Genomic DNA, 13050 nt, shown 5'->3' with positions numbered 1-13050 from the left:
AGCGTCCAATAACACTATACTTGTTCCACGTCCTCGCGTTGTTGTGTTTTCTCTTTGTTCATGTTTGGAAAAACTATATGTGTGTGTGTGTGTATTTATATATATTTATACTTGAGAAAAGGTGATAATCTCTAGAACCAAGGATTCTTCAAGTTGAAAAAGAAAAGTACAAGCTTATTGTCTGAAGATAAGAGGACAGTCAACGACTTTCCTGTTATCTCCAGACTGTCCCTCTTTACTATGATAGTTCTCTTATCTCTTATTGCGCCAGAAACACGTGTCTTGGACACGTGTTTCTGGAGCAAAAGCTGTCGTGAGCTTTACAATTGTCCGAACTTATTTCCAGTAGCCAAGGGACTTAGACTTATACAAAAATGTGCAGGACACATCTATGGTCCAGTTAAATTGCATAATTTGCATTATCTTTATTTAAAAATCAATGATTTTTAAATATTTTTTTTAATTTAAAAACATTTAATAACTACGACTGTGTGGTAGGTAGCTTGCTTACCAACCAGATCGGTCCGGGTTCGGCTCCACTGCATGGCACCTTGGATAAGTGTCTTCTAATATAGCCTCGGGCTGGCCAAACCCTTGTAAGTGGATTTGGTAGACGGAAACTGAAAGAAGCTCGATGTATATATATGTATGTGTGTATATTTGTGTGTCTTCCCCCCCCCCAACATCGCTTGGACTAAAGGCGGTGCTCCAGCATGGCCGCATGGAATGACTGAAGCAAGTAAAATAATTAGAGAATAAAAGAACTGTTTCCTCTTATAATGAAGCGCTAAATTTTCAAATGTTTCGAAATTTTTTTTTTAATTGAATATATCAAAGGAAGCACTTAATGAATTATTCAACAAGACATTGTTTCCTGAACAGTATAGGCTTTTTAATTTCTTTTTCTCCAAACTGTTTCTTTTTTTTTTATACTGTTAGAAATATTCTTTTCTACTCTAGACACAATGCCCGAAATTTTGGGAGAGGGTGCCAGTCGATTAGATCGACCTCAATACGCAACTGGTACTTAAATTATCGACTCCGAAAAGATGAAAGGCAAAGTCGACCTCGGCAGAATTTGAACTTGGAACGTAAAGACAGACGAAATACCTATTTCTTTACTACCCACAAGGGGCTAAACACAGAGAAGATAAACAAGGACAGACAAACGGATTAAGTCGATTACATCGACCCCAGTGCATAACTGGTACTTATTTAATCGACCCCGATAGGATGAAAGGCAAAGTCGACCTCGGCAGAATTTGGACTCAGAGCGTAGCGGCAGACGAAATACCGCTAAGCATTTCGCCCGGCGCGTTAATGTTTCTGCCAGCTCGCCGCCTTCATCAGTCAAAATATATTAATCCAAAACTGTTTGCCATGTACGGAAAATCTTTTCATTGCAAGGGCAGCTCAATCATGAGACTGACCTTGTGATAAATAACAAAAAAATGTAGTTTTTCATATATTTTATGAATCTTTATTGCCTTGGTTGAACGATGGATATATTTTTTTCTACTCAAGACACAAGGCCCGAAATTTTGGGGGAGAGGTTCTGTCGGTTAGATCAACTCCATTACGTAACTGGTATCGACCCCGAAAGGATGACAGGCAAAGTCGACCTCGGCGGAATTTGAACTCAGAACGTAAAGAGAAAACGTAAAGACAGAAGTAACACCGCTAAGCATTTCGCCCGGCGTGCTAACGATTCTGCCAGCTTGCTTCCCAGTCACATTGTTCCATGTTCAGTTCCACTGCATGGTACCTTGGGCGAGTATCTTCTACTATAGCCTCGGGCCGAATAAAATCTTCAGAATGGACTTGATAGATTGAAGCTGAAAGATGCCCGTTGTATATATGTCTGTGTGTGTGTGTGTGTGTGTGTGTGTGTGTGTGTGTGTGTGTGTGTGTGTGTGTGTGTGTGTGTGTCTGTGTGTGTCTGTGTCTGTGTGTGTCTGTGTCTGTGTGTGTCTGTGTTTGTACCCCCATCACCGCTTGACGACCAGTGTTGGTGTGTTTACGTCCTCGTAACCTAGCGGTTCAGTAAAAGAGACTGAAAGAATAAGTACTAGGCTTTAAAAAATATAAGTCCTGGGGTCGACTTGTTCGACTAAAAAGCCCTCCAAGTCGGCGCTCCAGTATGGCCGTAGGTAGAAGACTGAAAGAACTAAAAGAATAAAAGAATATCGCAGACGAAGTCATGTCCAGTTTTCACAACGCCACTCGCTAGAGCAATGGTTCTCAACCAGGATCCATTTGACACTTGGGTGGTGATGGGGTCCCTGTAAGATTTTGTTGAAATTTATGTGCAATAAATTGCTGATACTTCTACAATGCACGAAATATTTTACCAATTTTTTAAATACAATTTCTTTATAATATTTAATTATAAAGCTATTAGGGATTTTCTTAAACATCAAATGGGCATGAGGGCTCACCTGAGTGAAATACGAATCAAAGGTTTCATAGATAAAAAAATGGTTGAAAATCAAAAGACAGCTCTTATAGCATTTGAACTCGTAACCAACGAGAAGAATGAAGCTGGCCACGACAGCCTGACTTTTATGTAGTTTATCGCACATTTCCCTAGTTCTCAGAGCAGTAGTTTTGGAGGGTTTTTTTCCCTTTTTTATGTACTTCTTTTACATTTGCCGAATCTATGGCCATGACTGCTAATATTGATGAACTTCATTGCCGTTAACGTTAATTTGTTGTCAAAAACAAAAAAAAACATGAGCACAGAGAGAACATCCCAGAGGGCTGCTGGGATCTTTACCTTTTGACCGACAGATTTAAAAAATAATTTTTTGTAACTGAACACTTTCAAACTTTGGACACTGGTAGAATGTCATATAAAACGTCTATTACTGTCAGCATTTTTTAGAAAAACTTATATTTACGAAGTTATTTCACGCTAAAATTCTCGTATTTCGGTAATTTCAACCAATCAATGACGTGAATTCAGCTGAATAAAATTACTGCTGTTGTTTGTCAACAAGGACTTCCGGCGGTGTATATTTCGTTTGTCACTGTTATTTATGACAACCCTAACCCTAAAACCCTAACCCTAAAATCTTAAAACCAATACAAACGTACGAATGTTGTCATAAATAACAGTGACCCATGAAAAATACACCACCGATAGTTGTTGTTGACAAACAACGGCAGTAATTTTATTCAGCTAAATACATATCATTGATTGGTTGAAATTACCGAAATACGAGAACTTTAACGTGAAATAACTTCGTAAATATAAGTTTTTCTCAAAAATGCTAAGAGTAAAAGACATTTTATATGACACATTCTACCAGTGTCCGAAGTTTGAAAGTGTTTAGTTACAAAAAATTATTTTTTAAATTTGTCGGTCAAAAGGTAAAGATCCGGCTGCTGTTCAAGTGAGGAAGCACTGGGAATAATGGTTAATGAAGAGTCAGTGGGGCTATATGCAACAAAAGTAATGATAGGTAGAGAGACGAGTAGGTCGAGGGTGGGAAAATAGAGCAGATATGAGACCAGCCAGTTTTGTTTGATGTCACCTATTTACTTTGTAGATTATTTACTTTATTCATTTTACATGTTCAAGTTGTTTTGTTCGCTTTTTTAAAAATTAATTTCTTAGAGAATTTTTGTTAATTTGTTTTTTCCTTCTGTTATTCTTCTTCTTCTTCACAGCTGTCCAGTATTTCTGGGCAAACATCTATATCAAAAGGCAGCCTCTTTTAAATGTCGAGCTAAACGAGTTGTCAGGTGCATATCAGAAACTGGAGGAACAACTGAAGCGCGAGGTAACATATAGTTTTATGTTTTACTAGCAGTATCACCCGGCGTTGCTCGGGTTTGTAAGGGAAATAACTATATAAGCATTTTTAGAGAGTTATAGCCAAAAAATAGCAAAAAAATGCATTTAAAATGGAAAAAAAATGATGGTAATTTTTTTTTAAATCGTTGACTCATCGTAGACATTTTTAGAGAGTTACTTCCCTTATATGATAGCGAAAAAATGCATTAAAATGGAAAAAAATTATCGTAATTTTTTTTTAAATCGTTGACTCATCGTAGACGCGCGCTAATACACAGAAGGGCTCGAAATGAATCACAACAATAAGATACCCGGTTTTGGTTAAACTGAACCGCAAAATGTGGGAGTAGTTAGGAATCTAAATCGTAGGAGACAGACACACAACTTCACTTTTATATATAAAGATATCAGTGCGGAAAGCAACATAGATAGAGTGGATGGCAGAATACGAAAGTCGCTGGATAAATTATTTTTCGATATTTGGTCACATTTTAAGTTCAAACCCAGTCGAATGTTACTTTACTTTTTTATCTTTCTAAAATAACGGTTTGAAATTTTGGCCATCAGTTTTAAGGGAGAGGGTAAGCCGATTACATCGACTCCAGTATACAACTGGTTCTTATTTTATCGATCCCGAAACGATGAAAGGTAAAATTGGCCTCGGTGTAATTTGAACCTACAATATAAAAAACCTGAAGAAATATCAATAAGCATTTTGTTCGGCTCGCTAACGCTTTGCGCAGCTCGCTGTTGATAAAATAAAGCTTTGGTTAATTATCAGAGTTGATTTCAACTTCTATATACCCTTGACACAGAATGAAATTTCGTGATTTAAGCATATCTTACAGGATATTTATTTATAGAGCCAGCGCTACATGCTGGGCAAAGTAGGGGATCTTTTCACTTTGACCGGCAGATTTTAAAAATTTCTTTGTAACTAAGCACTTTCAAACTTTGTATACTGGTAGAATGTGTTACATAAAACATCTTTTCTCTTGGCTTTCTTGAGAAAATTCTGCAGTTTGTAAGCTATTTCTTGTTAAATTTCTTGCATTTCGGCAATTTCAACCAATCAATGACGTCTATTGAGGTGAAAACAGTTTCTGCTGTTCTTTGTTAACAACAATTTCTTGTGTACTGGGGTCGATGTAATCGATTAGCCCCTTATCCCAAAATATCAAGCCTGGTACCTATAGAAGAAAGTATTATTTAAGTCTGTATATGTACTATTTTAAGGTGGTGAGCTGGCGGAGTCGTTAAAGTCTTGGCTAGTATGAATGACTCGTCTTTCTACGCCCTGAGTTCAAATCCTATCAGCGTCAGCTTTGCCTTTTTCATCTTTTCGAGGTCGATAAAACAAGTGCCATTCCAGGGTGATGGACTAACGGAACTGTGAGAGTCTCAGGCAAGATACCTGGTTGTATTTGTTCTGGGTCTTTGCGTTTCTGGTAGTAATACCTCCGTCATACTAGTGCCAAGGAACATCGACCTAAGTCGACGCCGTTTCCTTTGGCCAACATAATACCAGCAGCGTGGACAGAGAAAAAAATTGCGCACGTGAGCAAATACCAGTCTTCTTCAAAAAAGAACCTTTACCAGGTCTGCACATAGATATACAAGTCATTAAAGGTCAAACTTAACCGACAGTCCACCACTTTACTATACTGTTTTTACTTTTTATTACATATGCAATTGCTTTTATCTATGTAGTTCTTTTAATCTTTAATATCTGTCGGCTAACATTACAAGAAATCCTTGTTCTAGTGTATTAATTTAGCCATATATCATGTCTTTATACGCTTTTGTAGTTAATAAGATTTTTGCATTTTTGCTTTCTGGTTTGTTTTTACCGTCGTTCTCATCTCCCTAAGTTTAATATTCATATCTGTGCCAAACACTGAGCCGTTTTCAAAAAAACGTGATCATTGATCGCCATTTTTCACTTTCAATGATCCATTTATAATTAATAGTTCACGCTCTGTGCATATCAGATAATTCCACAGTTTGTGAGGTTCAACATTGATAGTCAAGGGAATCAATGCTATTCAGAATAACTTTCCTTGAAAAATTCCTTTCTTGGTGTAGATTGGTTATATTTTACTAATCCCTTTGTTTTGTACAGACACTTAGTTGTTCTCAATCTCTTCGTGTTATGTATGGTCACTGCTATCATAATCATGGAATATATTCCTGTATCCAAAATATTTTCCGTTGTCCAAGCTTACGTTCTTTTTCTGAGCTTTAAATTTCTTTTTTTTTTCTGCTTCTGTTATCACCAGTTATGATATTGTTTATTAATACTTGTTAAATATATTCTTTGGTTGTCGTAGCTATCTGTTCTTTTAGACAGAATTCCTATCTCCATTTCCTTTTTTCCATAACCAGAACTATTTTTGGTTGGAAGAATAATACTTGACTTCTTCTTTAAAAAGCAAAAAATGATTGCTGTTTTCCTACAGCGATGTCTTTTATTACAGCTCTTAATTCTGTTGGTATTAACCTGAATATTTCCTTTAAAGCTTTCTACTGACTCTAGAATGTCTTCACATATTATTTATATTCTTTAAATGTTCCCGTTTAGTTTGCTTTATTTTTTCTGCTTGTTATTTTATTTACACTATTTGCTTTCTTCTTAGATTAATGAGTGTCTTTTTCTTTTAGTTTTACCTTGTTGACGTTTAGTATCATCGAAATTCGTTTTGATTGCTGTTTCTAAAAATGTACGAAGTTTCTTTTTGTGTGTGTTTTAAAAAATAAATACACAGTTTCTCTGAAGATAAGTGTAACAGTTACGTAAGAAACCGGATTCAACTGATTTAATATATTTTTTTCTTTTCTGTAGCATGTGTCCTTTTGGTACCAATCGACCTGAGACCGTCTCCGGTCTATCAAACAAAACCACACAGTTTAAATTGTCCCTCATTGTTTTATGCAAAAAAAGCACTATAATTTAAAAGACATTGTCGAAATTTGTATTTCCATACATACAATGAAGACCATCACTACACCTGTAGCTTTAGGTAATGTCCTGGCTTGTGTATACATATATATGCATATGTAAATATGATGTATTTAATTTTATTAAATCGTAGTTAGATGTCATTGAAAAGTGTTAGCAAATGAAAAGGTGTCGTGGTTAATAAAGTCTGGGGAGCAATGGCTTAGATAATGTGTTCTTTAATTCATTGACGTATTTCTGACTTGGTCTGGTTTGATTTCGTTTGGAAATCGAATTATTGATTTACGGAGCTTCTATTAAAAGGAGGCCATGCATTTTTAGACCCTGCACTAACGACACCATTATATATTTTCTGAATATGCTAAATAACCACGCTTTGTTGACGAAATACATCTTAGACATGCTCTTCTTTGTTCTTCAACATATTTATATGTGGTTTGGTTCGGAAATCGAACAATTAATTGCTGTACTTCTGTACACCAGGTTTCATGAGTTTTTGCCTTTTTTTTTTGTGGATTTCTGTTTTCAAGACATAACATCACTGATACTCTTTTGATAATTTTGGACATATAATTTCTACTTTAGTCAAAATAACAGAGATCCTATATCATTGGTCAATTAGCTTGTAGTGTGTATCAAAATCAGCAGATTATTGTATGGTTTTGCTTTGATACTAAAACCAAGGCAGCGCAGCGTGCCTCTTCTTGTTCAAAATTTGAAATATCTTTAGTAAATTATGTTATGTAATAATGCCGCTTCATCAAAGTATATCATAGAAGATCGACTATTCTTTTGTTTATTAACAAATTTTTTATTCGGCTTGACTTGGAAATCGAAATATTGATAGCTAAATGTCTGTTTTGAGAAGGCCATGTTTTTTAGCACCTATATCAATTTTGATGCCGTTTTGTATTTGTTAAACATTCATTTACAGTATTAATTCTCTTTATTAACTTAATGTTAAAGAGAAATTTTCTTTGAATTTGTGTTTGTTATTTATGTGTGTGTAGAGGCAATGTTGTATTATATTCGATAGTTTTACAGTATATATATTTACTGACTTGCTTACATGTTTTGGCAAGCCATTGCCGCAGTCATTTCTATGATAAAGAAATATTTATATTGGTTAAAGTTTAATACAGTCTTAAAACGACTAGTTATATTATTTACATTAAACTTCTTTGAAGTTCCTTTTTTCTAGATGTTACTTATATCATCGCATTTAAGAGAATTTCTGTTGCTATTTGCACGGGACGGGGCGTTAATATTTGTTGACAATCAGCTGTTAGAAGTTGTTGATTTTTGTAAAAACCTCTATACTACAGTGTGAAGTTACGCAACAGGAAATATAAATAAATTGTATTTTCTATCCATTCTAAATATTTGCATACTATATGCGATCGATAATATTTTGGTTGTTCCAAATAATGCAGATGTGTGTATTGTGCTGATACTTGTGGTTATTTTGGTGAAAGGGAGCACTTATTGAGGCTAGAATTGGAAAATTTGTAACAGTTAAGCCTAGAGCAACATCTCTTCCTGGTAACACATTTGTTCTCATATCTCATGCTGTTCAAAAATTTTCAGTGTTCTGGGATTCCTTAAAGGCAGCATTTGGGTTTCCAAGTATAGCCATAGCAATGCTGATTATAACGAATGAGGATGCTTCTCATGTTAACCAGAAACAACAGCTAAATATTTCTCAAATCGTATTTTTCCATTATAAGAACGGAGAAGAAACGTTAGATTATCTAGTCCTGGATAGACTATGTCTAACAGGGTGGTTCTGTCATTAGTGAACTTCATTTCAACATCTATACTGAATATTTTGTCGGGCAGTATCAAAGAAATTAGCTCTTTTGCTTTGTAAGAAATGTGTTTGACAGAATCGATAGATAGATTGGCAAAATACGGTATTTACTTGTTCTTCTTTACATTCTGATTTCAAATCTCGCTGTGGTTGATTTAGCTTTCATCTTTCGTGGATTGATAAAATAAGAACCAACTACGCACTTTGGACGATCCAATCAGCTCATATGCTCATACTCTCAAACCTAAAGCTTAATGATTTATGTTAAGGATCAATATGACAGGCAAAATCATACCAATAAGCAACAGAAATTGTGCCAGAGAATCTTCTTGGAAAATATCTTTTGAACTCACTTTCATCTAAAAATATACTGCCATGATCACACATCCACACAAACAGCCGAAGCTTTATGATCACCTCGATAAAGTATTTATTACATTGTGGATGGTAAATATTTTCAAATACTTTAAAATCCAGGAAGGAGGAATCCTCTCATATACTCTTTTAACAACCCATCCATTCCTCAGATAGATTCCTCTTGCGATGTATCCTCTGTTGAAGTAGCGTTTTGTCAATATTCCGTCAATATATGGTTATAAATTTGTTCTTGTGCAACTAGATATTCTATTTCAAGTAGAAATTATATCCCTTCAACCATCAGTTCTGTCAGTAGCTTCCATATCAGCAGCTGATATTTGATATGGCAAAATCTAGTTAATTCAGGGTTTTTTCTTCCATATTTTAGTATAAAGACCGTTTAGTTTTCTCTTTTATCACCGTCCATAACAGGAAACTTTCTGTTAAATATGAAGCAAGTCAACATAACAAAATGCAAATTCATACGCGTAATATTTAAGCCAAATCGTTTCAATCACATCTAGTCTTAAACTTTTCAGGTTTTGTATATTCTTAAGTCTTTATGTTATTCTTAAGTCTTTATGTTGTTGCTAAGGTGGTTAACAGGCAGAAACGTCAGCACGCCGGGCGAAATGCTTAGCGTTATTTCGTCTGCCGTTACGTTCTGAGTTCAAATTCTGTCGAGATCGACTTTGCCTTTCATCCTTTCGGGGTCGATAAATAAAATACTAGTTACGCACTGGGGTCGATGTAATCGACTTAATCCATTTGTCTGTCCTTGTTTGTCCTCTCTATGTTTGGCCCCTTGTGGGCAATAAAGAAATAAAAAACTTTAGCACGCCGGGCGAAATACTTAGCGCTATTTCGTCTGCCGTTACGTTCTGAGTTCAAATTCTGCCGAGGTCGACTTTGCCTTTCATCCTTTCGGGGTCGATAAATTAAGTACCAGTTGCATACTGGGGTCGATCTAATAGATTAGGTCCCTCCCAAAAAATTGTGGGCCTTGTGCCTAGAGCAGAAAAGATACCTTCCTCTTTGGTCAAGCCATCGTCGATTTTGCCAAGTTCTGCTTCGAAAGGAAAGTAAAAGTGGAGAAAAAGAGCTTATCTCACATTCACTTTCTAGCGAATTTGTCAAAATCTGGGTGACTGTGGTGAAAATGGTTAAGGTGGATGGAACTACTCTATGCTGTTGTTCCCTAACCCAGTAGACAAGGGAATAGCAGGGTGTAGGCTCGTGCTGTCGGTGGTCAGAGTGATCCTGAATTTGTAGATTTCTTGATTGGCCCTCGTAGGAGATTCCTGTATCAAGAGGACTACATCATACGTCCGTAGAGATTTTTTTGTATGTCATGTTTACTTTAACGCTAGACTAGAATGAAAGAGCTGAAGACAAGCATCTTCCTTTATGGCCAAACTTTCGTCAACTTTTTCAAGTTTGACTAGAAAAGGAGAGCGAGGGTAGAGAAGGAAATGCTACCGACCAGAAAATTTGTTAAAAGGTAGAAGAGAGTAGTGAGCACGGAAGGGCGGCGAGCTGGCAGAATCGGTATCACGCCGGGCGAAATGCTTAGCAGTATTTCGTCTACCATTACGTTCTGAGTTCAAATTCCGCTGAGGTCGACTTTGCCTTTCATCCTTTCGGGGTCGATAAATTAAGTACCAGTCACGCACTGGGATCGATGTAATCGACTTAATCCCTTTGTCTGTCCTTGTTTGTCACCTCTGTGTTTAGCCCGTAAAAAAAGAGAGTAGTTGAGCACGGTCTGAGCGAACAAGCCTTCTCTGATCATGCACCTTCAGACTGAAGACTATCAGCTTGAAAAATGTACTTGCCAATGTAATCGGGATCACCATGCTTTTGGGGGGCTTCCGTAAACAGCCCTCGGAGGTCTCTTCTCCTACTGGGGATATATTTCCTGTTTAGATCCTTTCTCTTTTCTTGTTTTTTGTTTCGAGTATTTTACTTTTTTACACGTTTTTATGTAATCACATTTTGTATCGTCCTTGATGTTTTTGTCAACCCACTGAATTCCGTGGTAATGGAAGACCATTTTTAAATATAAGGATAAGTTGAAACAATCATTAAAATCCCGACAGCTTCATTCAACATCTTGGGAAAGTTATTGCCTACACCGATCTGAATGGTGTAAAATGTGTCATGGTGCTTTACAATTATTTGAATTGAAGAAACAGAACAATAAAAGAATTATATCCTCAAATCAACAGAGATATTTGACCAATCCCTGGCTAAATCAAAATCCCCATCGTCCCCATTGTGACTTCATAGCAAAATCCATACCTGGACTCGAATCATATTCATGCATCCATCGCAAATAGATGCAGCTTTTTAGCTTCTTGTGTTTATGATCCTTTCTTTCGAACACTCAAACGTCGAAATCGACAGGAGTGACCATCATCATCGTCATTATATGCTTATTCACACGTGCTTATTCACACGTGCATGTGCGTGTATGTAGATACACGCACGCACCCCCCACCCCATACATGCACACACACACACAAACAAACAAACATAGATTCATACATACATACATAAAATAAATATATAATTTTATTTATTTAAAAGTCGCAATACATGTATTAAAGCGCTACTAACAGTTTCATATTTTGAGAGAACTCAAACATATTCTTCAGGCGTGCAAATCACACACGCACACACACACACACACATACACACACACACACACACACACATATATATATATATATATATATATATATATATATATATATATGCATTTGCGCGCACGTATGTGTGGACGTTTGTGTTTATATGTGTGGTGGATTAGCAGACTCGTTAAAATGTTAGACAAAATTCCTTTCAGCATTTCTTCTGGGGTTTTTTTCTCATGTTTAGAGCTCGAATCTCGAATCTTATTATGGTCAAATTTGTTTTTACCATTTTAGGGGTCGATAAAATAAAGTACCAGTCAAGTACTCGTGTCAATTTAATTGACTAACCCATATCTTTTTTATTATTATTATTCTATCTTTATTTTTATCTTGCCTGCTGTTACCCGTTATTTTATCTGTTTATTTTCTGTTTCAGCTACTATCAATATTTACTTCTCAAGGGCTTCCTGGTTTGCTAGGTGTTCAAATAGTCCACATTATTTGGAAACCTACTTATGTTGAAGTGAACTTTCGAATATCTGTAGAGAAATCTGTCGCACCAAGCGTCGAGGACATTGAAAAACTCTATAAGAAAGGTCTCGCAGACACTCAAAACGATGGAACTTATCTATACATAAGATGGGACCAACTAGACGGATCAAATAACAAAAACAAGTTAACAGGTAAATTAATTATTTGTTTATTTATTTGTTTTTTTATTATTTCATATACACATGTCAGGTGTGCCAGATGAACCAACTTCGCGGCAGGAGGTGCAGATGAGGGGAGCTGCATCAAACTCTCTCATGCACCAAATGTCAATAGCTAAAAAACATTCGTGAAGTAAAATTATGTAGCAACACCAAATGGCGGTGCCCCAGCATGGCCACAGCTCGTGAGCTGAAACTAGATGAAATTAAAAAAATAAACATGATCGTAAAGTACCCGATTTCCAGGGCGTATAAGCGACCGAGATTGCAACATTTCCCCTAAACGGGAGGCGGGCCCCTTGCAAGATTCAAAGTCAGAAATCTTGAAGAGAGGAGTGGGATGCAAGTTGATTACATCGACCCCAGTGCTTGTCTGGTGATGTATTTTATCGGCCTCGAGGAGTTGAAAGGCAAAGTTGACCTCGACAGGATTTGAACTCAGACCAGGACGTAAAGAGCCGCAAGAAATGCTGCTAAGTATTTTGTCAAAACTTGCTAACGATTCTCCCAGCTCACTGCCCTCTATCGGTAACACGCGATATTAGATTTAACGATTCAAGGCGGCGAGCTGGCAGAACTGTTAGCACGCCGAGCAAAATGCTTGGCGACATTTAACCCGTCTTTACGTTCTGAGTTCAAATTCCACCGAGATCGACTTTGCCTTTCATTCTTTCAAGGTCGATAAGATAGGCCCAGTTGAGCATTGGGGTCAATATAATCGACTTATACCCTTCCTCGAAGTTGCTGACTTTGTGCCAAAATTTGACACCAATACTACT

General features: G+C 36.6%; 1 protein-coding gene across 1 annotated transcript in view; it reads left to right on the top strand.

Annotated features, from left to right (window-relative positions):
- Positions 1-13050, top strand: part of LOC118764059 — a 51687-nt gene that overhangs the window by 27821 nt on the left and 10816 nt on the right. Inside the window, exons 3-4 of the mRNA XM_036504381.1 lie at positions 3673-3785; positions 11998-12244. Coding sequence (XP_036360274.1) covers positions 3673-3785; positions 11998-12244 — 360 coding nt within the window. The remainder of the gene's footprint in view (positions 1-3672; positions 3786-11997; positions 12245-13050) is intronic.

Source organism: Octopus sinensis, linkage group LG7, assembly GCF_006345805.1.
Source record: "Octopus sinensis linkage group LG7, ASM634580v1, whole genome shotgun sequence".
In the NCBI taxonomy this organism is placed as follows: Eukaryota; Metazoa; Mollusca; class Cephalopoda; order Octopoda; family Octopodidae; genus Octopus; species Octopus sinensis.
This window is presented reverse-complemented; position numbering and strand designations above follow the sequence as displayed.